Below are 26,692 nucleotides of genomic sequence, written 5' to 3'. Positions count from 1 at the left end.
AGTCTAATGTAGCCTGTTATCCATATTATAGTCTAATGTAGCCTGGTATCCATATTATAGTCTAATGTAGCCTGTTATCCACATTTAGTCTAATGTAGCCTGTTATCCATATTATAGTCTAATGTAGCCTGGTATCCATATTATAGTCTAATGTAGCCTGTTATCCATATTATAGTCTAATGTAGACTGTTATCCATATTATAGTCTAATGTAGCCTGTTATCCATATATAGTCTAATGTAGCCTGTTATCCAGCTGTAGGGAATATGGTGCCTTTTGGAATACCAGCCAGGGTGAGCGCTCCGTCTCAGGGTTCATTTAAACGGTCTTGCCTGGAGAATCAATCCTGATGTATGAAGGGGAGGAGCACAGAAGTGTTGACATCACGTCATCACAGTTCGATAAGTTCTGTCTCTTAGAGGGAGCAGTATGGTAGAGTCACATATAGTCTGTCCCAAATGGAACCATATTCCCCATGTAGTGCACTACTTTTTTAACAAGGCCCTTAGAGCTCTAGTCAAAAGTAGTGCACTATATGCGGAATAGGGTGCCATTCAGGACATATATTGGATAAGTACTCCTTTCCCATTTTCAATATGGTAACCCACTCTTGACCTAAGTTATTCACTAGGTATTTTATATGATCATTTAAGTGAGTTGTCATACTATTCAACTGAGTAATACATTATCGGTAAAGCTTGAAATAACGTTTTAATTTTCCTACATTTCCATGGAGTTAGACCGCCATCTTGTGGTGATGATTGAGCAAGAGGAGACATTCTATTCCCTAGTCGTGCACTACTCACTAGAGCCTTTGAGGCTCTAAATGCACCCCAAAAAGGACAGAAAAAACTAAAAAGAATTGTTTATTTTGGTTGCTCCTCACCAGTAGTTTCTGAACAATCAGACAAAAAAAAAAAAAAAAAAAAAACATACATTTTTTTTAAACACAATTCATTTCATGGCCAGCCTACTATGTGCATTCTTTAAGACACCAACGACAATCTCTCCACCATTGTACTTAAGGTGTGTGTAGCCAACTGACTGTGGGGTTGCTGGACACCAGTGAGCAGAAATCTCAACAGAATGACCAACCAATTTCCTAGCAGATATCAAAACAGAAGAGTTCATTAGACAGCTCTCTATTGATAATACATTTGGATGAATACTGGTCGCTACTGTCCCACTCCAGGCCCTGAAATACCCACAACACTCATATTGTCTCATTCAGGGACTATACATTATACACCTTTGCGTACATGTAAAATTAACAAAATAATAGTTAAAGTGCTTTCTACTGACTCAAAACACACAATCTCTTTACACGGCATATGTTTGAGACTTAAAATCACTTTACTTTTCAGATGTCTGTTTTAGCAGAGCTCAGTGCATGAGGAGAAACAGAACATAAGACATGACCATCGGATGGTTGGCTTGTGTGTGACCACATCTGTGTTCTATGTGATGACACATACACAACTTACAGTGGCATTCACAAAGTCATATACACAACTTACAGTGGCATTCACAAGGTCATATACACAACTTACAGTGGCATTCACAAGGTCAAAAAACTGTGGTGACAACAGCTGAAGTTTTTACCAAACATACAGAACCATCTGTCCACCAAACACCAAAACATTAAAGTTGAATTAATAATAAATTGGCACTGTTAAGAAGAAACAAAACAAAGTTCTGTTTGTTTTTTAAAAAACGAGTTGGTTTCGTAGCTCGTAGGTTAAGGTGCTTGTGTAAACATTGTTCCACTCTGACCTCACAGGTGGACCACCCAAACAGGGCCCACAGGCTCATAATGACATGATTGTGATTCAGATTGCCTTTAAAACAAACGGTATTAGGGTATAAACCAGGTTATTGGGAGTATACCTAGACCTGGGTTCAAAAACTATTGGTAATAATTTCAAATACATACCTTTGTTGGGCTTGCCAGGCAAAACAGAACCAACCGATTCGCAAAAGTCCACTCTAGGCAGGATAAAGGAAATGCTAAACGTATAAGAAATATTTCAAACATGATTTGAACCCAGGTTTGAAGATACAAGTTGTTAGCAGAGCATTGCAGCTCTCCTGTATGCACTAGTTTGATCCAGATACAGTATGCACTAGTTTGATCCAGATACAGTATGCACTAGTTTGATCCAGATACAGTCTGCACTAGTTTGATCCAGATACAGTCTGCACTAGTTTGATCCAGATACAGTATGCACTAGTTTGATCCAGATACAGTATGCACTAGTTTGATCCAGATACAGTATGCACTAGTTTGATCCAGATACAGTCTGCACTAGTTTGATCCAGATACAGTCTGCACTAGTTTGATCCAGATACAGTCTGCACTAGTTTGATCCAGATACAGTATGCACTAGTTTGATCCAGATACAGTCTGCACTAGTTTGATCCAGATACAGTATGCACTAGTTTGATCCAGATACAGTCTGCACTAGTTTGATCCAGATACAGTATGCACTAGTTTGATCCAGATACAGTCTGCACTAGTTTGATCCAGATACAGTCTGCACTAGTTTGATCCAGATACAGTCTGCACTAGTTTGATCCAGATACAGTCTGCACTAGTTTGATCCAGATACAGTATGCACTAGTTTGATCCAGATACAGTATGCACTAGTTTGATCCAGATACAGTATGCACTAGTTTGATCCAGATACAGTATGCACTAGTTTGATCCAGATACAGTCTGCACTAGTTTGATCCAGATACAGTCTGCACTAGTTTGATCCAGATACAGTCTGCACTAGTTTGATCCAGATACAGTCTGCACTAGTTTGATCCAGATACAGTATGCACTAGTTTGATCCAGATACAGTCTGGTGAGATAGAGAAGAACAGGCCTGAATGATGTTCTCAAATAACCACTTCCTATATTAGAGGACTTCTGTCCATTTCTTTCTTCCAGATATTCAACAGGAATACACACAGACATATTTTGAAAAAAAAAATGTTCATCATATGGTGAATCCTCTCTCTGCAGATAAATAAATACAGAAAGAGTGACAGGCGCCCCACTGACAACATATACACTGGTTTTAAACTTCACCAACTTCCACCACATGCTTAGTTTGATTACACCTGGGGGAGAGGGAATGGGGGGGGGGGGGGGGGGGGGTCTGGTGAGACCTCCTCCTACTCTATACAAGCAGTAGAAAAAGAGAAACAGTCAGAATGTTATCGTCGCTAGCAGTCTAAATGTACCATTCCATCCTTATCAACGGCCTAAACGTGTTCCCCCTTTGTCGTGTGAATCAGGTCTACGTAGACTGAGGAGTGAGTGTGCCAGTCTGTCTGTCCGGGTAACGTTGAGTCAACATTGTATTAACAACGCTCCATCAACATATCTTTGTGATGCCTGGCTATGTGCTGGCTCTTCTCCGAGGGCCTTCGGAAGCCTTTACAACAGTAGTCACAGCAGTGGGGGTATTCCTTGGTGTGGATCGAGATCACGTGGCGTTTGAATCCTGAAGCGTCCGGGCTGTTGTACTCGCAGTACTGACACTGGTACACCTTCCTCCCGCTGTGGGTCTTCATGTGTTTCTTCAGCTCCGTGGACTGGCGGAACCCTCGCCGGCAGCGTTTACACTTAAAGGGGAGGTCCTTGGTGTGAACGGACAGGATGTGTCTGCTGAGGGTGAAAGGGTCAGAGGTCGTGAAGTTACAGTGCCTGCACTGGTGCACCTTGCTGCCCTTGTGCGTCTCTGAGTGTTTCTTCAGCTCAGAGGGCCGGTGGAAGCCCTTCTCACACACGTCACACTGGTGAGGGAAGTCTTTGGTGTGAACAGATATGACGTGTCGCTTTAGATCAGAGGAGTTGGTGCTCTTGTGTTCGCAGTGGGGACACTGGTGGGTCTTGTGGCCCTGCACCATCTCTGTGTGCCGCTGCAGCTCCCCTTCGTCAGCGTAGGCCTGGGGGCAGTGGCCACACTTAAAAGGCAGATCGGCACCGTGCTTGCTCTTGATGTGAGTCTTTAGGTTGGACTGGTCTGCACAGCGAAAGTCACAGTGCGGGCAGCAGTACGGCTTCTCCCCCGTGTGGGTCCGCATGTGCTTCTTGAGCTCTGACGGGTGCCGGAAGCCTTTAGTGCACTCCACGCACACGTGGGCGAAGTTCCTGCTGTGAACGGCCAATAGGTGGCGGTTGAGGAGCCCCTGCTCTGCAGTCTCATAGTCACAGTACTTACAGTGGTGCAGTTTGGACTCCTTGTCCCTCAGGATCAGCTTGTTAGACCCTAGCTGGCTGTCTTCGTGGTAACGCCGGGTGTACTCTGTGTACTCTGGGGTGGTCCTGTTGTATTCTGGGTACTCTGGGGTGGTCCTGTTGTATTCTGGGTACTCTGGGGTGGTCCTGTTGTATTCTGGGTACTCTGGGGTGGTCCTGTTGTATTCTGGGTACTCTGGGGAAGATGTTCTGTCTCGGTCACTGCGATGGACCAGTAGCTTGTGGGACTCCAGGTGGTTGTGGAAGTTGACCTTCAAAAAAAAAACAGAATATATTTATAGTGCATTTTACAGACATGTCAAAAGAGCAACACACTTAATAGGGAGGAGTTACAACGTAATACTATAAAACGGGTTGTCTGGTTCCTGATTGGTTGATATGCAGGAGTTATGAGACAACAACTCACGCAAAATACCATGATGTATTAATCTCATAATTCCACTGTCCAGCAGACCAGGCAGGAAATTCATCAACTTAATTTCCCTCTGGGGAAAAAAAAAACATCACACGATTTTTTCCATGCTACTATTTGGTTTGCAACAGTAGGGGGGGAGAGATCTCTCCCCTGCCAATAGGCTAGCTAGCCCAAGAATGAACCCAAAACGAATAATTCACCATGGAAACCATAAACACTCAGAAATCCATGAATTCTATTGGACATTTATTGAATGATTATTTATTGAAGTGCTTGTCTCTCATCATTATTGACTCTGCTAGCTAGCGACATGCCAATGATTTGTTTAGCATAGCAAGGTCAAATGGCATAGCAACATCGAATGATTAGCATGATTAGCATTGACGACAGGGTCAAAACATAAGAAAATAACTAATGACCAGCACACTTGGGTAGAAACTTCAGAATGCAAAAACATAATGTACTCGGTAAAATAATATTTTTAATTCTAAAATGTCCGTCATATTTTAATGAATAAACATACAGTGGGGCAAAAAAGTATTTAGTCAGCCACCAATTGTGCAAGTTCTCTTGCTTGTTTGTAGGTGACCAAATACTTATTTTCCACCATAATTTGCAAATAATTTCATAAAAAATCCTACAATGTGATTTTCTGGATTTTTTTCTCTCATTTTGTCTGTCATAGTTGAAGTGTACCTATGATGAAAACTATAGGCCTCTCATCTTTTTAAGTGGGAGAACTTGCACAATTGGTGGCTGACTAAATACTTTTTTGCCTCACTGTATGTCTGCAGAGATTATACAGAAAGTTATAATGCCCTCGAACCAGGGAATTATCGAGGGACAACTCCCTCCAAGGCAGTAATCCTGGCCCATGGCTGCGCCATTCTCTATTCTCTAAAGAATAAAGAAAATGAAGGGGAGAAGAAAAGAGGAGTAATAACAGATAAGGTCCAACGACGTGAACATCAGAGATATGAGAGACGACAGAGACCTTCTTGTTGGTGGTGAAGTCACAGTCGGTACACTGGTACTTCTTAAGGTGGTGGTCAGGATGGTTCTTCATGTGGCACTTGAGGAAGCCTTGTGACCTGAACTTCTTACCACAGATGTGACAGGGGTAGACGGTCAGGGGCATGCCGTCTGGACCGATGATCACAGCTGAGAGGAGACAGAGGGGAAATGTATTTAGCCTTTAATTATCCAGGTGAGCCAACTGAGAACGTATGACCACAGCTGACGAGACAGACAAAGAGCAGAGATGCACAACATGGCCAAAAGTATGTGGACACTGCTTCAAATTAGTGGATCATCTATTTCAGCCACACCCATGACCCATCTGCTGGCTATGACCTGCTAGCCTTCTGAATCGCCGAGCCTCCAGCTCACCTAGCGTAGTAGCGGCTACTGAACGGCTCCCTGACTCCCCTATTGTTGCTCATTGGACCCAATGACCACTCGGCTACACATGCCTCTCCCCAATGTCAATATGCCTTGTCTACTGGTGTTTAGGTTAGTTATTATTGTTTTATTTCACTGTAGAGTACCAGCCCCGCCCTAAATGCCTAAGATAGTTATTTTGTCGCACCCTCCATACATGCGGAGACCTCAACTGGCTTAACTGGTGCCACCAGAGACGCAACCGCTCTCATCGTCACTCAATGCCTAGGTTTACCTCCACTGTACTCACATCCTACCAGACCCTTGTCTGTACATCATGCCCTGAATCTATTCTACCACGCCCAGAAATCTGCTTATTTTATGATCTGTCCACAACGCACTAGACGACCAGTTCTTATAGCCTTTAGCCGTACCCTTATCCTATTCCTCCTCTGGTGATGTAGAGGTTAACCCAACCCTGTAGCCCCCAGCCCCACAGCTATTCCCAAGGCGCTCTCATTTGTTGACTTCTGTAACTGTAACAGCCTTGGTTTCATGCATGTTAACATTAGAAGCCTCCTCACAAAGTTTGTTCTATTCACTGCTTTAGCACACTCTGTCAACCCTGATGTCCTTGCCATGTCTGAATCCTGGCTTAGGAAGGCCACCAAAAATTCTGACATTTTCATCCACAACTACAACATTTTCCAACAAGATAGAACTGCAAAAGGGGGCAGAGTTGCAATCTACTGCAGAGATCCCCTGCAGAGTTCTGTCTTACTATCCAGGTCTGTGCCTAAACAATTCAAGCTTCTACTTTTAAAAATCCACCTTTCCAGAAATAAATCTCTCACAGTCACCTCTTGTTATAGACACCCCTCAGCCCCCAGTTGTGCCGTGGACACCATATGTGAATTTATTGCCCCCCCCCCCATCTATCTTCAGAGTTCGTACTGTTAGGTGACCTAAACTGGGATATGCTTAACACCCCGGCCATACTACAATCTAAGCTAGATGCCCTCAATCTCACACAAATTATCAAAGAACCTATCAGGTACAACCCAAAATCCATAACCATGGGCACCGTCATAGATATCATCTTGAGCAACTTGCCCTCCAAATACACCTCGTCTTCAACCAGGATCTAAGCGATCACTGCCTCATTGCCTGCATCCGTAATGGGTCTGCAGTCAAACGACCACCCCTCATCACTGTCAAACAATCCCTAAAACACTTCAGAGAGCAGGCATTTCTAATTGACCTGGCCTATGTATCCTGGAAGGATATTGACCTCCTCCCGTCAGTAGAAGATGCCTGGTTGCTCTTTAAAAGTGCAGAATGTAAAACTAAGAACAGATATAGCCCTTGGTTCACCCCAGACTTGACTGCTCTTGACCAGCACAAAAACATCCTGTGGCGTACTGCATTAGCATCGAATAGCATCCGCGATATGCAACTTTTCAGGGAAGTCAGGAACTAATATACACAGTCAATCAGGAAAACTAAGGCTAGCTTTTTCAAACAGAAATTTGCATCCTGTAGCACTAATTCCAAAAGGTTTTGGGACACTGTAAAGTCCATGGAGAATAAGAGAACCTCCTCCCAGCTGCCCACTGCACTGAGGCTAGGAAACACTCACCACCGATAAATCCACGACAATCGATCATTTCAATAATCAATTCTCGGGCCGACTCTTTTCTCTGTAAATATCAATGATGTCGCTCTTGCTGCTGATGATGATTCTCTGATCCACCTCTACGCAGACAACACAATTCTGTATACATCTGTCCCTTCTCTGGACACTGTGTTAACTACCCTCCAAACAAGCTTCAATGCCATACAACACTCCTTCCGTGGCCTCCAACTGCTTTTAAAATGCAAGTAAAACTAAATACATGCTCTTCAACCGATTGCTGCCCACACCCCCGACTAGCATCACTACTCTGGATGGTTCTGACTTAGAATATGTGGACAACTACAAATACCTAGGTGTCTGGTTAGACTGTAAAATCTCATTAAGCATCTCCAATCCAAAATTAAATCTAGAATCGGCTTCCTATTTCGCAACAAAGCCTCCTTCACTCATGCTGCCAAACATACCCTCGTAAAATTGACTATCCTACAGATCCTTGACTTCGGCGATGTCATTTACAAAATAGCCTCCAACACTCTACTCAACAAATTTGATGCAGTCTATCACAGTGCCATCCGTTTTGTCACCAAAGCCCCATTTACTACCCACTACTGCGACCTGTATGCTGACGTTGGCTGGCCCCTCGCTTCATATTCGTCGCCAAACCCACTGCCTCCAGGTCATCTATAAGTCTTTGCTACGAAAAGCCCCGCCTTATCTCAGCTCACTGGACCCCATAGCAACACCAACCCGTAGCACAAGCTCCAGCAGGTATATTGCACTGGTCACCCCCAAAGCTAACACCTCCTTTGGCCACCTTTCCTTCCAGTTCTCTGCTGCTAATGACGGGAAAGAAATGCAATTTAAAAAATATAAAAAATGATAAAAATAAACGTTATTTTTTTGTTAATTGCCGAAGCTGGAGACTTACTCTCCATCTCTCCATCTTTAAGCATCAGCTGTCAGAGCAGCTTACCAATGTACCTATACACAGCCCATCTGTAAATAGCACACCAAACTACCTCATTCCCATATTGTTATATATAATTGTTTTGCTCTTTTGCACCCCAGTATCTCTACTTGCACATCATCTGCACATCTATCACTCCAGTGTTTATGTTAAATAGTAACTATTTCGCCTCCATTCCTTATTTACTGCCGTACCTCCCTAATCTTACTACTTTGCACACACTGTACATAGAAAAAAAGTATTGTGTTATTGACTATACGTTTGTTTATCCCATGTGTAACTGTGTTGTTTTTGTCACACTGCTTTGCTTTTTCTTGGCCAGGTCGCAGTTGTAAAGGAGAACTTGTTCTCAAATGGCTTCCCTGGTTAACTAAAAGGTGAAATAAAATAATAATAATAATAATAATAATAAAACTGCCTCTGGAAGCAACGTCAGCACAAGAACTGTTCGTTGGGTGCTTCATGTCTGAGCAGCCACACACATGCCTAAGATCACCATACACAATGCTAAGTGTTGAAGCGGTGTAAAGCTCACCGCCATTGGACTCTGGAGCAGTGGAAACGTTCTCTGGAGTGATGAATCACGCTTCATCGTCTGGCAGTCCAACAAACTAATATGGCGGATGCCAGGAAAACGCTACCTACCCGAGAACGCTACCATTGCCGTGCACAAAGCGAGGTCCATACAGAAATGGATTGTCGAGATCAGTGTGGAAAAACTTGACTGGCCTGCACAGAGCCCTGACCTTGACCCCATCTAACACCTTTGGGATGAATTGGAACGTCGACTTAGAGCCAGGCCTAATCGCCCAGCACCAGTGCCCGATCTCACCAATGCTCGTGGTTGAATGAAAGCAAGTCCACACAGCAATGTTCCAACATCTAGGGGAAAACCTTCCCAGACGAGTGGAGGCTGTTACAGCAGCAAAGGGGGGACCAACACCGTATTAATGCCCATGATTTTAGAATGAGATGTTTGTCTAGCAGGTGTCCACATACTTTTTTACCATGTAGTGTATATTACTGAGGAGCAGATCAAAACATGGAATCTCCACCATGTTTTCAACCCTCTGATCACTTTATATATTAAGGAGACATAACTAGTTGTAACGGATAATGTAATGTCTGTCTGTACCGGTCTGGCACTGCCGTAATAATGTAATGTCTGGCACTGCCGTGATAATGTAATGTCTGGCACTGCCGTGATAATGTAATGTCTGTACCGGTCTGGCACTGCCGTGATAATGTAATGTCTGTCTGTACGGGTGTAGCACTGCTGTGATAATGTAATGCCTGGCACTGCCGTGATAATGTATTGTCTGGCACTGACGTGATAATGTCATGTCTGTCTTTACGGGTCTAGCACTGCTGTGATAATGTAATGTCTGGCACTGCTGTGATAATGTAATGTCTGTCTGTACGGGTCTAGCACTGCCGTGATAATGTAATGTCTGGCACCTCCATGATAATGTAATGTCTGTACCGGTCTGGCACTGCCGTGATAATGTAATGTCTGTACCGGTCTGGCACTGCCGTGATAATGTAATGTCTGGCACTGCCGTAATATTGTAATGTCTGTACGGATCTAGCACTGCCGTGATAATGTAATGTCTGGCACTGCTGTGATAATGTAATGTCTGCCTGTACGGGTCTGGCACTGCCGTGATAATGTAATGTCTGGCACTGCCGTGATAATGTAATGTCTGGCACTGCCGTGATAATGTAATGTCTGGCACTGCCGTAATAATGTAATGTCTGTACGGATCTAGCACTGCCGTGATAATGTAATGTCTGTCTGTACGGGTCTAGCACTGCCGTGATAATGTAATGTCTGGCACTGCCGTGATAATGTAATGTCTGTCTGTACCGGTCTGGCACTGCCATGATAATGTAATGTCTGTACCGGTCTGGCACTGCCATGATAATGTAATGTCTGTCTGTACCGGTCTGGCACTGCCATCATGTAATGTCTGGCACTGCCTTGATAATGTAATGTCTGTCTGTACGGGTCTAGCACTGCTGTGATAATGTAATGTCTGGCACTGCCGTAATAATGTAATGTCTGTCTGTACCGGTCTGGCACTGCCATGATAATGTAATGTCTGGCACTGCCGTGATAATGTAATGTCTGGCACTGCCGTGATAATGTAATGTCTGTCTGTACCGGTCTGGCACTGCCATGATAATGTAATGTCTGGCACTGCCGTGATAATGTAATGTCTGGCACTGCCGTGATAATGTAATGTCTGTCTGTACCAGTCTGGCACTGCCGTGATAATGTAATGTCTGGCACTGTCGTAATAATGTAATGTCTGTCTGTACCGGTCTGGCACTGCCATGATAATGTAATGTCTGTCTGTACCGGTCTGGCACTGCCGTGATAATGTAATGTCTGGCACTGCCGTAATATTGTAATGTCTGTACGGATCTAGCACTGCCGTGATAATGTAATGTCTGGCACTGCTGTGATAATGTAATGTCTGCCTGTACGGGTCTGGCACTGCCGTGATAATGTAATGTCTGGCACTGCCGTGATAATGTAATGTCTGGCACTGCCGTGATAATGTAATGTCTGGCACTGCCGTAATAATGTAATGTCTGTACGGATCTAGCACTGCCGTGATAATGTAATGTCTGTCTGTACGGGTCTAGCACTGCCGTGATAATGTAATGTCTGGCACTGCCGTGATAATGTAATGTCTGTACCGGTCTGGCACTGCCATGATAATGTAATGTCTGTACCGGTCTGGCACTGCCATGATAATGTAATGTCTGTCTGTACCGGTCTGGCACTGCCATGATCATGTAATGTCTGGCACTGCCTTGATAATGTAATGTCTGTCTGTACGGGTCTAGCACTGCTGTGATAATGTAATGTCTGGCACTGCCGTAATAATGTAATGTCTGTCTGTACCGGTCTGGCACTGCCATGATAATGTAATGTCTGGCACTGCCGTGATAATGTAATGTCTGGCACTGCCGTGATAATGTAATGTCTGTCTGTACCGGTCTGGCACTGCCATGATAATGTAATGTCTGGCACTGCCGTGATAATGTAATGTCTGGCACTGCCGTGATAATGTAATGTCTGTCTGTACCAGTCTGGCACTGCCGTGATAATGTAATGTCTGGCACTGCCGTAATAATGTAATGTCTGTCTGTACCGGTCTGGCACTGCCATGATAATGTAATGTCTGTCTGTACCGGTCTGGCACTGCCATGATAATGTAATGTCTGGCACTGCCGTAATAATGTAATGTCTGTACCGGTCTGGCACTGCCGTGATAATGTAATGTCTGTCTGTACGGGTCTATCACCTCCGTGATAATGTAATGTCTGTACCGGTCTGGCACTGCCGTAATAATGTAATGTCTGTACCGGTCTGGCACTGCCGTAATAATGTAATGTCTGTACCGGTCTGGCACTGCCGTGTCTCGCCATTCCTCTTCTTCTTCTTGATCTTCTGTTTGAGGGCTCTGTTGGTGCCCTGACCGTCTCTGATCTGAAGGTATGGCCTGGTCCCTCCATTCCTCACCATGTCCACACTGTTGTTATCTACATTTAAACAGCAGGAGAAACAGACTTATCTACATATAAAACACATTAAGCCCCACCCTCTTCAACATATATATCAAGAAATTGGCGAGGGCACTAGAACAGTCTGCAACATCCAGCCTCAACCTACTAGAATCTGAAGTTAAATGTCTACCGTTTGCTGATGATCTGGTGCTTCTGACCCCAACCAAGGAGGGACTACAGCAGCACCTAGATCTTCTGCACAGATTCTGTCAGACCTGGGCCCTGACAGTAAATCTCAGTAAGACCAAAATAATGGTGTTCCATAAAAAGTCCAGTTGTCAGGACCACAAATACAAATTCCATCTAGACATCGTTGACCTAGAGCACACAAACAACTATACATACCTCGGCCTAAACATCAGCGCCACAGGTCACTTCCACAAAGCTGTGAACGATCTGAGAGACAAGAAGGGCCTTCTATGCCATCAAAAGGAACATAAAATTCAACATACCATCTAGCTAAAAAAATATTCCAAATCAGTTATAGAACCTATTGCTCTTTATGGTTGTGAAATCTGGGGTCCGCTCACCATCCAAGAATTCACAAAACGAGAGAACCACCAAATTGAGACTCTGCATGCACAATTTTGCAAAAATATCCTGTGTGTACAACGTAAAACACCAAATAATGCATGCAGAGCAGATTTAGGACGATACCTGCTCATTATCAAAATGAACAAAAGAGCAGTTAAATTCTACAACCACCTAAAAGGAAGGGGACTCCCAAACCTTCCATTACAAAGCCATCACCTACAGAGAGATGAACCTGGAGACCAGCAACACAATTAGACCGAACCAAATCATGAGAAAACAAAAAGATAATTACTTGACACATTGGAAAGAATTTACAAAAAAAACTGAGCAAATTAGAATGCTATTTAGCCCTAAACAGAGAGTACACAGTGGCAGAATACCTGACCACTGTGACTGACCCAAACTTAAAGAAATCTTTGACTATGTACAGACTCAGTGAGCATAGCCTTGCTATTGAGAAAGGCCGCCGTAGGCAGACATGGCTCTCAAGAGAAGACAGGCTATGTGCACACTGCCCACAAAATGAGGTGGAAACTGAGCTGCTCTTCCTAACCTCCTGCACCACCATATTATAGACACATATTTCCTAAAGATAACAGACCTATAAAAAAAATTTGAAAACAAACCCAATTTGATCAAGTCCCATATCTACTGGGTGAAATACCACTGTGTGCCATCACAAAGGCAACCCATATTTAGATGCATTTTCCCTTTTGTACTTTAACAATTTGCACATCGTTACAACACTGTATATAGCCATAATGACATCTAACATGGGTCTATTCCTCTGAAACTTCTGTGAGTGTAAAAGGAAGAGAGGAAGAGAGGAACAGACCCATGTCATTATTGTTTATTTCACTTTAGTTTATTTTCTATTTCACTTGCTTTGGCAATGTTAACATATGTTCCCTATGCCAATAAAGCGGGTCTAGCACTGGGGCGGAAGGGTAGCCTAGTGGTTAGTGCGTTGGACTAGTAACCGGAAGGTTGTAAGTTCAAATCCCCGAGCTAACAAGCTTGTCGTTCTGCCCCTGAACAAGCAGTTAACCCACTGTTCCTAGTCCGTCATTGAAAATAAGAATTTGTTCTTAACTGACTTGCCTAGTTAAATAAAGGTTAAATACATTTTAAAAGCCCTTTAAATTGAATTACACAGCAGGGGAGGAGAAAGACTTATGAACAAAAACAAAACAAGAAACAATTTCAAAGATTTTACTGAGTTACAGTTCATAAGGAGATCTGTTAATTAATTAGATTATAATCTATGGATCACATGACTGGGAATGCAGATATACATATGTTGGTCACAGATACCTTAAAACAAAAAGGTAGGACCTTGGATCACAAAACCAGTCAGTATCTGGTGTGACCACCACCTGCCTCATGCAGAGTGACACATCTCCATCAGCCTGATCAACTCTATGTATTGATTGTGGCCTGTGGAATGTTGTCCCACTCCTCTTCAATGGCTGTATGAAATTGCTGGATACTGGGAATACGCTGTTGTATACGTCAATCCAAAGCATCCCAAACATGCTCAATGGGTGACATGTCTGGTGAGTATGCAGGCCATGAAAGAACTGGGACACTTTCAGCTTCCACGATTTGTGTACATATCCTTGTGACATGGGGACGTGTATCATCATGCTGAAACATCAGGGGATGGAGGCGGATAACGTAGACCTCCCAGAGACCGTTTCTGACAGTTTGTGCAGAATGGAGGCGGATCACGTAGACCTCCCGGAGACCGTTTCTGACAGTTTGTGCAGAATGGAGGCGGATAACGTAGACCTCCCGGAGACCGTTTCTGACAGTTTGTGCAGAATGGAGGCGGATAACGTAGACCTCCCGGAGACCGTTTCTGACAGTTTGTGCAGAATGGAGGCGGATAACGTAGACCTCCCGGAGACCGTTTCTGACAGTTTGTGCAGAATGGAGGCGGATAACGTAGACCTCCCGGAGACCGTTTCTGACAGTTTGTGCAGAATGGAGGCGGATAACGTAGACCTCCCGGAGACCGTTTCTGACAGTTTGTGCAGAATGGAGGCGGATAACGTAGACCTCCCGGAGACCGTTTCTGACAGTTTGTGCAGAATGGAGGCGGATAACGTAGACCTCCCGGAGATCGTTTCTGACAGTTTGTGCAGAATGGAGACGGATGACGTAGACCTCCCGGAGACCGTTTCTGACAGTTTGTGCAGAATGGAGACGGATCACGTAGACCTCCCAGAGACCGTTTCTGACAGTTTGTGCAGAATGGAGACGGATAACGTAGACCTCCCGGAGACCGTTTATGACAGTTTATGCAGAATGGAGACGGATAACGTAGACCTCCCGGAGACCGTTTCTGACAGTTTGTGCAGAATGGAGGCGGATCACGTAGACCTCCCGGAGACCGTTTCTGACAGTTTGTGCAGAATGGAGGCGGATAACGTAGACCTCCCGGAGACCGTTTCTGACAGTTTGTGCAGAATGGAGACGGATAACGTAGACCTCCCGGAGACCGTTTCTGACAGTTTGTGCAGAATGGAGACGGATAACGTAGACCTCCCGGAGACCGTTTCTGACAGTTTGTGCAGAATGGAGACGGATAACGTAGACCTCCCGGAGACTGTTTCTGACAGTTTGTGCAGACAATCTTCGGCTGTGCAAACCCACAGTTTCATCAGTTGGTCTGAAACGAGCCACCCAGACAATCTACAGGTGAAGAAGCCGGATGTGGAAATTGCTTATTAGAATAATTCCAAGGCCTGGTTTAATGGTGAGAACGTCTGTGGCGCTCATGCAATGCACTTCTGGAAAAGTGTGACTGCAATTTGTAAGATGGTGTATATAAAACATATTTTGAAGCAGTATAACAGGAGGGGACATTCTCCCTTTCTCTTTGCATTGGATCTTTGTCCAGCTGCTGTAAACAGTTTGGATGGGCGTAAAACCAGAGGCTGCGTTGTTTAAAAATGATATGCCCACAGGAAGCAATTATGGTGCCTGTAAGTGTATTTAGACATTTAGCTCATTTTAAAAACACGTTTTCTTTAGAATTGTATTACAATTATTCACTCTCTTTTTAAGCCTAAAATAATAATAATGAATTTAATCATTCTTATTGGCAACGTTTGGCATGTCCATGCTCAGTCCTAATGCAATTCACTGTAGGCCTCGCCCCTATTTCAGTGCTGTGTGTGTGTGTGTGTGTGTGTGTGTGTGTGTGTGTGTGTGTGTGTGTGTGTGTGTGTGTGTGTGTGTGTGTGTGTGTGTATGTATGTATGTATGTATGTATGTATGTATGTATGTATGTATGTATGTATATATATATATATCTCTCTTTCCACATTAAAGCCATGCAATTACTTAGAACAATGTGGACTACAAGCAGGTTCAAGCAGGTTCCAGCCAACATATTCAGCAAAGACGGGAAAGGTCTATATTTTGTTATTTTGTTTCTGTAAGCTGTTTTAACAAACTATAAAACAAACTAACATTGGAATTGATTCCAAGGCAATACATAAAAGATAGTAAATACACAACCACATATTTAGCCATGGAGCATGTTACGATTGGCAAGTGAGGGGCCAAGCCTCGACAAAAGCCACAATTTGTTAATTCATCAAACCTATAGCGCTACCTCCGGGGCTTGGACTTACCATTGCGTTAGGTTTGTTAAAATAGAGCCCATAGTTGTGCGTGTTATATCCAGATGAAGGAATACTGTTATTAATGAATATAAAACCAGTTGATCACACAAATCTTATTTCTTACCGTAGGCAGCAGCCCAGGAGACGGGGACTAACATCTTGCTGTTTGGAGAGTCATCTAGCTGGTTCTCCTGGACTGCAGAGGTCTCCTCCTCTCCAACAATCACCTCCATGTACACCTGCTCTGCCATGTCTGACACATCTGTAAACACACAGACAGATTCAGTAACAACCCTTACCCTCCTCCTCAACCAACTACACCTGCTCAGCCACGTCGGCCAGGTCTGGAAAACAGAACGACACAGACACATGTACAGAACATGCACAAACACTGTTGATTTGCACAACTCCATCTTCAAATCCTTCTGAACGGCACCTGTGAAAGCTATTTGTTGAAAAATAAAAAATAATGAACCTATCCAGGCGTGTTTGATCACATGACTGGACAGGTAAAATGAAGAGTTCCACTAACAAACCTTCACAGATTTTTTTTTTAAGAGTGTTTACTCACTGATATCTTCCTCTGACTGGGCGTGGTCCTTCACAGCCATGTAGACCATCCTCTCCCCCCGGCCATATCTGCCTCCTCCCCCAGACTCCAACCCAGCATGGTGACCGTTATGGCAGTCACTTTCAGACACCACCTCGGTTCCACCTACAGACAGAGACAGTAACCACACTTCAATACACAGTTAAATGCTAGTAGAGTTTGACAGTGTTCAGACAGTTTAATGCTAGTAGAGTTTGACAGTGTTCAGACAGTTAAATGCTAGTAGAGTTTGACAGTGTTCAGACAGTTTAATGCTAGTAGAGTTTGACAGTGTTCAATAGACAGTTTAATGCTAGTAGAGTTTGACAGTGTTCAACAGACAGTTTAATGCTAGTAGAGTTTGACAGTGTTCAGACAGTTAAATGCTAGTAGAGTTTGACAGTGTTCAGACAGTTTAATGCTAGTAGAGTTTGACAGTGTTCAGACAGTTAAATGCTAGTAGAGTTTGACAGTGTTCAGACAGTTTAATGCTAGTAGAGTTTGACAGTGTTCAGACAGTTTAATGCTAGTAGAGTTTGACAGTGTTCAGACAGTTTAATGCTAGTAGAGTTTGACAGTGTTCAGACAGTTAAATGCTAGTAGAGTTTGACAGTGTTCAGACAGTTTAATGCTAGTAGAGTTTGACAGTGTTCAGACAGTTTAATGCTAGTAGAGTTTGACAGTGTTCAGACAGTTTAATGCTAGTAGAGTTTGACAGTGTTCAACAGACAGTTTAATGCTAGTAGAGTTTGACAGTGTTCAACAGACAGTTTAATGCTAGTAGAGTTTGACAGTGTTTAATGGTCATATGTACAGGGTTGCAGGTGTGATTGCAGGGTACATTAAAAACCTTAGGCTTCGAGCTCCAACATGCAGGACTAGTGAAATATAATAAAAACAATAGAAATAGCACTATAACGGTTTTGAATAAAAAAAATTATACCATCCATATATATATATATATATATATATATACACACACACACACACCTCAAAAAAATAAAGGGAACACTAAAATAACATCCTAAATCTGAATGAAATATTTTAATTAAATACTTCTTTCTTTACATAGTTGAATGTGCTGACAACAAAATAACAAAAATTATCAATGGAAATCAAATTTATCAACCCATGGAGGTCTGGATTTGGAGTCACACTCAAAATGAAAGTGGAAAACCACACTACAGGCTGATCCAACTTTGATGTAATGTCCTTAAAACAAGTCAAAATGAGGCTCAGTAGTGTGTGTGGCCTCCACGTGCCTGTATGACCTTTCAGGAACTGCTGACACACTCCAGCCACATGAGGTCTATCATTGTCTTGCAGGGTAGCCTAGTGGTTAGAGCGTTGGACTAGTAACCGGAAGGCTGCAAGTTCAAATCCCTGAGCTGACAAGGTTTCACAAATCTGTCGTTCTGCCCCTGAACTGTTCCTAGGCCGTCATTGAAAATAAGAATTTGTTCTTAACTGACTTGCCTAGTAAAATAAAAAATAAAGAATTAGGAGGAACCCAGGACCAACCCCACCAGCATATGGTCTCACAAGGGGTCTGAGGATCTCATCTCGGTACCGAATGGCAGTCAGGCTACCTCTGGCGAGCACAGAGGGCTGTGTAGCCCCCCAAAGAAATGCCACCCCACACCATGACTGACCCACCGCCAAACCGGTCATGCTGGAGGATGTTGCAGGCAGCAGAACGTTCTCCACGGTGTCTCCAGACTCTGTCACGTCTGTCACATGGCCTCAGTGCTTTAATCTGTGAAGAGCAGTGGCGAATTTGCCGATCTTGCCAAACGACCTGCACGGTGTTGGGCTGTAAGCACAACCCCCACCTGTGGACGTCGGGCCCTCATACCACCCTCATGGAGTCTGTTTCTGACCGTCATGAGGTCATTTTGCAGTGCTCCTCCTGCTCCTCCTTGCACAAAGGCAGAGGTAGCGGTCCTGTTGCCCTCCTACGGCCTCCTCCACGTCTCCTGACGTACTGGCCTGTTTCCTGGTAGCGTCTCCATGCTCTGGACACTACGCTGACAGACACAGCAAACCTTCTTGCCACAGCTCGCATTGATGTCCCATCCTGGATGAGCTGCACTACCTGAGCCACTTGTGTGGGTTGTAGACTCCGTCTCATGCTACCACTAGAGTGAAAGCACCGCCAGCATTCAAAAGTGACCAAAACATCAGCCAGGAAGCATAGGAACTGAGAAGTGGTCTGTGGTCACCACCTACAGAACCACTCTTTTATTGGGGGTGTCTTGCTAAATGCCTATAACTTCCACCTGATGTCTATTCAATTTGCACAACAGCATGTGAAATCTACTGTAAATCAGTGTTGCTTCCTAAGTGGACAGTTTGATTTCACAGAAGTGTGATTGACTTGGAGTTACATTGTGTTGTTTAAGTGTTCCCATATATATATATATATATATAAATAAATTGCGACAGCTGTGATGGAAACGGGAAGTTTAGGTACAATTTTATAGATGCTGACAGATCATTTGTTAATTATTCGACATGGTGGGATCGATGTATGACGGTGAAATTAATTATGCGAGAAAACGCCTTTATGCGCAAATATTGATATATAAATATCCATATTGAAGTATACTTGGGAGTCACGCGACGTGTGGTCCTCCCAATACAACTGGGGAAACCGTGCAGTTTATTAGGCTACAGATGAAATAAGTTGCGATGAACTTCACAGGGTGCTGAAAGTGCACTGTGACATTGATGCTCTTTTCAATAAAATATCGAGGGTCTTATTCTGGTGAGATGATGACGCTTGACTGCTGTTTGACAAAAACTACATCTGGCTCTTCTCCATAATAATGTCATTATGTAGACTAGCCTCCCCTCACTGTATCCGAGAGCTGTTGTACCCAGACCAGAGTAGACACACTTAAAACACAACAGTTTGTGACAAAACTATCAGTCGAGTTGAAAATGATGCAAAAACACATTGAACTTTTCATTTTTATTCCGTACATGAAAAAGTACATTTTGTGTTGCACTACGTCATCACGCACTGATTTTATGTACAAAAAGTCAATTTTTTGGAAATAGCACTGGTGGGAAAATGCACATATTTTCTTATGCAGATTTTTGAATATTTGCATAGAAATCTGTCACCAATTGGAAGGAAACATAGCTAGTCACACACTAGCACACTTATGTTCTCTACTCCTCCAGGGAACACTTACCATCTAAACTATCATTTCCATGTATGTAGCTGATACTTCACGTTAGAAGATAATAGTTTGATGCCATTCAGAATATGAAAATTCTGCTTTACTTTTCAATTGACACGTGGCTCTTGAAATGTTGGCCTCGTTGATGAAAGAATGGCGCTTTCAAGACAAGTGGGAACTCTGAAATAACCAATGTCAAATCATGACGTCGGTAATCTTCAGGTCGGAAAGTTGGAGCTCTAGAAAGATGCCAGAGTTTCCGAGTTGAATGACCATTCAAACCGATTATTCCCTAGTCGGAGCTCATTTTTTTCTGCGTTCCCAGTGGTCTTGAACGCACTGAAGTCGGAGAGTTCCCAGTTGTTTTGAACGAGATAGAAGTATCACTCACCTATCTCCACATCATCATCAGCCTCTGCTTTGAAGATGTAGACCTTGATGACCTCGGACCCCTCCTTGTTGGAGTCTTCATCATGCATCACCTCAGTAGTGATCTCTAGAGGAGTGTCTCCTCTGTCCAGCTTCTCACCAGCGTCATCCACTGGATGGACGGACACACACACACAAAGATTACAGTAGTGATCTCTAGAGGAGTGTCTCCACTGTCCAGCTTCTCACCAACGTCATCCACTGGATGGACGGACACACACACACTAGGATTACAGTAGTGATCTCTAGAGGAGTGTCTCCACTGTCCAGCTTCTCACCAACGTCATCCACTGGATGGACGGACACACACACTAAGATTACAGTAGTGATCTCTAGAGGAGTGCCTCCTCTCTTCTCAACAACATCATCCACTGGATGGACACAAACAACACGACAGTAAGCTTTTACCCAGCAGCAGGGTAGGACAATACCAAGGACTTGCAAGGCAAAAATGATCAGAATAGTTCATGAAATATGCTCTCAAAATAGACTTCAGAAATGGTCTACAAACAATCCTTCAGATATATTCTAGCCTATCAACTTGCAGTGGTTGTAAATATTGATTCAAATTAGGGCTGTCCCCAATTAGGCCGTTGGTCGACCGAGATGGTTTTAGGTCGAGCAGTAACATACACACACACATACATACACACATATATATATATATATACATACACATATATATATACATACACATATATATATATATATACATACACATATATATATATATATATATATGTGTATGTATATGTATATATATATATATATATATGTGTATGTATATGTATATACATATATATATATATATGTGTATATATATATATATATATATGTGTATGTATATGTATATACATATATATATATATATGTGTATATATATATATATATATATATATATATATATATATATATATATATATATATATATATATATATATATATATACACACAGTACCAGACAAAAGTTTGGACACCCCTACTGATTCAAGGATTTTTCTTTATTTTTTACTATTTTCTACATTGTAGAATAGTGACGACATCAAAACTATGAAATAACACATATGGAATCATGTAGTAACCAAAAAAGGTGTTAAACAAATCAAAATATTTTATATATGATACTTCAAAGTAGCCACCCTTCGCCTTGATGGCATCTTTGCACACTCTTGGCATTCTCTCAACCAGCTTCATGAGGTAGTCACCTGGAATGCTTTTCCAACAGTCTTGAAGGAGTTCCCACATATGCGGAACACTTGTTGGATGCTTTTCCTTCACTCTGCGGTCCAACTCACCCTAGACTCTAGACTGAAAGACAATTTATGCTTGATTCTAAAATGTGGTCGGAGGCTCATTATCGAAGGTGTTTGGCAATTGCGTAGTCTCCAAAGGCCAAATCGAGCTCTGTACCACATAGTCAATGAGCCCCCTAAATTTTGTAACAATGAAGAAGGAATAGCTCCGCATTGACATGATTGGTTGACGGTAGGGGGAAACGGTACACGCTGTATAAATACAAACTCATTTCCATGACAACAGCGCTGCACTGCTCCGCGAAGTGCAAGAAGTATGAATGCCCTGCTGAGGCCAAATCACGGTAAATGCCGACTTCGGCATTCGTCTCTCTACCGCCAATTTGTGCACATTCATTGTCTCATAACTTCATCGTGTGAATTGGTTGCGTTTGATTGTTAGTCTCTATCAATTCCCCTTTACATATATCACCACTAGTACATTTACCCATCATTCCTAATCTACAACGTGTTACTTTGGTTACGGTCATTTTTTTTTATCCATTCAATATTTTTCCAGTCTTCCTGTTGTCAGTGTCACAGTGGACATGTTGTTTGCAGAGTGCACAACCTATACCTGGTACACTTGTGAGAAACAACTTTTGGTTTATTTAATTTTATTTACGAGTTCTGTAAAATTAGTCATTGTCTTTTGTTTGGAGCACCCCTGTCAAATGTTGAGTAAGGACACACACACACATGGAAGTAGGCCCATAGGCTACCTGTCATGCGTGCAAATGTAGACATAAATGTGCCCATTTGGGCATCTGATAGTACTTCTGATTGGCTTAACTCACCACCTGTGGAGCTTCTCAAAGTAATGTTTTCTTTACCCCAAACAGCAAGCAAACAAATTCTGTTTTTTACATCCATTGAGAATGACAATAGTTCCTCAATGTATTTGAAAAGATCTTTCCAGCTCTCTCCCTTTTGATAACCACTCAGCGTGAAAGGGGAAAATGTGATTCTCTGATCCAGTGAAAACATCATAAAATATGTTTCTTATCAGTGCTTGACTTGAACTGTAATAGGTTCCGGTACTCATTTTGGGTGCTGGTACTGTTTACATTTAGGTGCAGGAGCTCCAAAATACTTTTTAGCTAATTTTCTATAAGAGGAACAGGAGCTCAAGAGGTAGAACATTTGAGGTACCTGTTTTCAGCTCCGGTGAGCTCCTGCCCAAGTCAAGCACGGGTTTTTATCCCTTGTGTCTGTCCTGAGCTCACTTGCAGAAACTGAGGGCCCAGAATAATGTTATACAAATGTTGTAAGTTCGATAGTGCTAGCTTCAGGCTGAACACAAGTTAATAGTTGATACAATGTTTCAAGTTTGTTGCAGACAGGCCATGTGTAGCCAATGTGATTCATAGGATTTGTTTTTAAAATCAGGATATTTTCTACCTGCAGGCTGCAATGTTTTGATTTGTTTTTACATAGTTGGCAATGGAAGTAACGTTTTAGGTATGTATCATGTTCATTTAGAATGATAGAATTTTTATCAACCACATGACACTGATTGAGATATGAAGACGTTATTATTAATTCAATTAAACTTTCACGAAAATGTGAATATGAAAACCATAACTGTCACGTAGATCTGTAGAAATGGTAAGATAAATTGGCATTCCACATGAGAAAGTTTAGCGACTCTTCGTGTAGCCTATTACCGGAAACTTCAGGAGAGTAATGGCAGAAAGCCAGCAGGAGCTGGAGGGGGGTAGTTGGGACAGTTTTTTCTTCTTCTGGTTATCTAGATCTCTGGCACCCTCTTAAGGCATCAAACCGTAAACTTTAAGCATCAGACAAGCTCAAAGCACATATATGATTTTATTAAAACACATAGGGTGTGTCTATATGGAAAAATACATGTTTAAAAAATGTACCAATCCATTGGTCGAAAGAAGGGACAGCTCTAATATTACTGATCATAGCAAATAATTCAATGAAATCAAGCCTCAGTCTGTTTCTAGGTGTAGTTGACTCACAGGAGATCATGAGGTAGTCCTCCTCATCAGTGTGCAGAGAGACAGCCTCCACGTCCACCGGCAGCTCCTCGTGGGCCTGGATCACTGTCTCCTCCTCCCCCACCAACACCTCCTGGTCCAAGCCCTCCAACCCGTCCTCCTCCTCCTCCTCCTCCTGGTGCTCCACAAAAAGCTGGTCTGGTGTGTGGTGGTGGTGGACTGAGCCCTGGATGAGGTCTGAGGTTAGAACATGGTGATGGTGAGAGTCTATAGCCTCCTCGATGGCCACTTCGGAACCCAGCAAGTGTTCGTGTCCAATGTCAGGGCCTTCAATCACCTCAGTCTCTAGATATTCCTCTAGGACCTCTACCTCTGCTTCAAGGCCCTCGACTTCCACCTCCGCCTCCAGAGCCTCGACCTCCAGGCCTTCAACCACCTCCGTCTCGAGGCCCTCAACCATCTGTGTCTCTAGCTCCACCACCTCCGCTCCAAAGCCTTCAACTTCCGTCTCTAGGCCTTCCACCTCCACCTCCGTCTCGAGGCCCTGCACCTCCAGGCCGTGCTCCAGCAGGATGCCTTCGTCTGTCATGACGTCAGACAGGAGCATGCCCTCAGGCACAGACACCAAAATGTGATCCCCGTCGATGTGGGCCAGGCCCCTCATTCCTGCCACTGCACAGGGAAACAGTAAGAGGGGGAAGATTATTACAGGAATGTTTTTCCACTGCAGCCCTGGTTTGGCCTGAGGCATTTCCAGTCTTTCCAAAAAAAGGTACAGCTACACAAGACTTTGCTGTAGTGTGTTCAGCCTCTAACTTTGCATGAGGCATTGGGCTATCAAGTGAAGGCTAATGAACCCAAAGTATACATTATCACAAGGCTATATTGACCTACCAAAGTCTTGCATGATCATGGTGTGAGGCATCTTTAACTCCTGTGTGTGTAGCTCCAGGATCCCTCCACCGTGGTCCATCTCTTTGATCTTAAAAAAAGCTTAAATAAAATTATTCATGTTAGGCCTACACATCCTTTCAAGAGGTTCAATACTCGTTACACACTATGTGAATTCAGGAATGTCAGATGATTAGGGCCGGTATCCACAAAATATATCAGAGTAGGAGTGCCGAACTGGGATCAGTTTGGCTTTTAGATCATAATGAATAATATTATATGGACAGATCTTAGAGCAGCACTCCTACTCAGAGAAAGGCCGTGGATATTAATTACTGTCAGTGTGTATTACCTTCACATTTGATGACAATGCACTCTAAAATAAGAACAGTGTGTTGCTGGTGTTTCTTCCTTCCATTGGGAGAGAGAACCCTGCAAAGAATGGACAACAAACTGAGATAGATGCCACTGAAAACATTGATCTTTCATCCAGGGAACACAAGAGGAAGTGTGGGAAAAACTGATGACATCACATATCCAGTAGATATCCTCCGCGTATGCTATTTTATGATAAGGATGCTGAAACTGCAGTATTCTAGCTACTGGCATTGCTGTGTCTGCCTTGACAAAATTAATGTCTGGAAAAATATGACCACATAGTTAATTGGTGCTACCGTGGAAACTGTTGATTGGTTAACACTTGTTGATGCCATTTGAGTCAGTCCTAGCTCATACGGAATATGAATGAATAATGAGATATTCGGTCATATTTCTATTATGCGACGGTCGAAAGAGACCTAGAACGGATAAATAACGGTTGTTTTTCCTGCTTCTCAAATCCAATGATTTGAGTTATCCCACACACGCCCACCATTCATTGCCCAATTTCATGGCTGCCTGGATTATGCAACTGTAGGGCATGCTAGCGAGTACTCGCTATTTAAAACAAAAAAAATGAACAGAACCAACTAGTTAGTGTTACTAATTCCACCTGATTACCAAATGTTCGTGTTAACACTTGCAAACATCCACATTCATTGGGTGGCGGTGGCGTAGAGGGCTATCTGTAGCGGGCTAGCCCGCTAGCTAATAAAGAACTAAGCAAGCTTGTTCGGGTTTGTGCAGACGTTTTGCGGCAGATGTCGACATCTGGGGGGAAATTCCACAAACGCAACGTTGAGCAATACTGCAAAGAAAGGGATGTATATAGCAATAATAAGTCATTGAACAGGGTGTATAGTGCTTGGTGGCTGTTACTTACGGTATATTTATGTATAAACCGTTGCGCCCACAACCGTAGCTAGTTAGCCTCGATTCCGCCATTTTGGTTAGCTAGCGTGTTTTAAAACTCCATAAAACCTCCATACATCAACGATTGGTGCTAAATGAACACCATGACACGCGATCGATATCACAAAATAAATACAATCGTCCTGTACATTCACAACATTGCTAGTAGCTAAACATTTATCGATGCATTTGTAATTGCGAAGGGACATTAGCTAGCTAGCCTAGCATGTTAGCTAGAGCATGCGGCATAATCAACCATGTTGTTTTTCGACGGGCTGTAGAAGGCCCGTAACGGCCGACTGGGCCCTAGTCATATATTTGATATGCAATTTCAATCGTTTCGAAGTGTTTTACCTTATTATGGACTCCTTCAAATGGATCGTCGATATGTTTCCTTTCTCGGTTGTGTCTGTTATTGTTTGGGTTTATTTTTCGACACTAAGATAAATGCGGCCTGTACATTTGGATCCCCGGGCACTCTTTCCGGGGCCTGGGCCAATCACGTTGCTCGCTCGCAACGGAGGGCGGGAGGGCCAGACAATGCGTGGCCTCGTTTAGCGCCGATCCCTGTCTGTTTGCGTCACGCAGGCGAGAGCTTTGAGTACACATCGATATTGTCAAGTTGACACAAAGATAATTTACTTACCTACTG

The 26,692-nt window shown here is 43.1% G+C and overlaps 1 protein-coding gene across 4 annotated transcripts; it reads right to left on the bottom strand.

Moving 5' to 3' along the window:
* Window positions 1–850: 850 nt before the first annotated feature.
* Window positions 851–26,634, bottom strand: LOC110489141 (zinc finger protein 711). 4 transcript variants are annotated; one of them, XM_036943332.1, is made up of 11 exons: window positions 26,395–26,634; window positions 25,103–25,182; window positions 24,754–24,852; window positions 23,881–24,531; window positions 20,566–20,715; window positions 16,969–17,112; window positions 16,522–16,659; window positions 12,064–12,204; window positions 5,661–5,827; window positions 4,408–4,502; window positions 851–4,377 (listed from the first exon to the last, which is right to left on the bottom strand). In XM_036943332.1, the coding sequence occupies exons 3-11, from the start codon at window positions 24,830–24,832 to the stop codon at window positions 3,351–3,353; spliced, it is 2,592 nt and encodes an 863-aa protein (XP_036799227.1). In that variant the 5' UTR covers window positions 24,833–24,852; window positions 25,103–25,182; window positions 26,395–26,634; the 3' UTR covers window positions 851–3,350. The 4 variants fall into 4 exon arrangements, with proteins under 4 accessions (XP_036799227.1, XP_021417410.2, XP_036799226.1 ...); XM_021561735.2 differs by having other exon boundaries at window positions 851–4,502; window positions 24,754–24,841; XM_036943331.1 differs by having other exon boundaries at window positions 851–4,502; window positions 26,395–26,633.
* Window positions 26,635–26,692: the final 58 nt, after the last annotated feature.

Source organism: Oncorhynchus mykiss, chromosome 14 (assembly GCF_013265735.2).
Source record: "Oncorhynchus mykiss isolate Arlee chromosome 14, USDA_OmykA_1.1, whole genome shotgun sequence".
In the NCBI taxonomy this organism is placed as follows: domain Eukaryota; kingdom Metazoa; phylum Chordata; class Actinopteri; order Salmoniformes; family Salmonidae; genus Oncorhynchus; species Oncorhynchus mykiss.
Note: the sequence above shows the minus strand (reverse complement) of the source record. Positions and strands in the feature narration are given on the sequence as shown.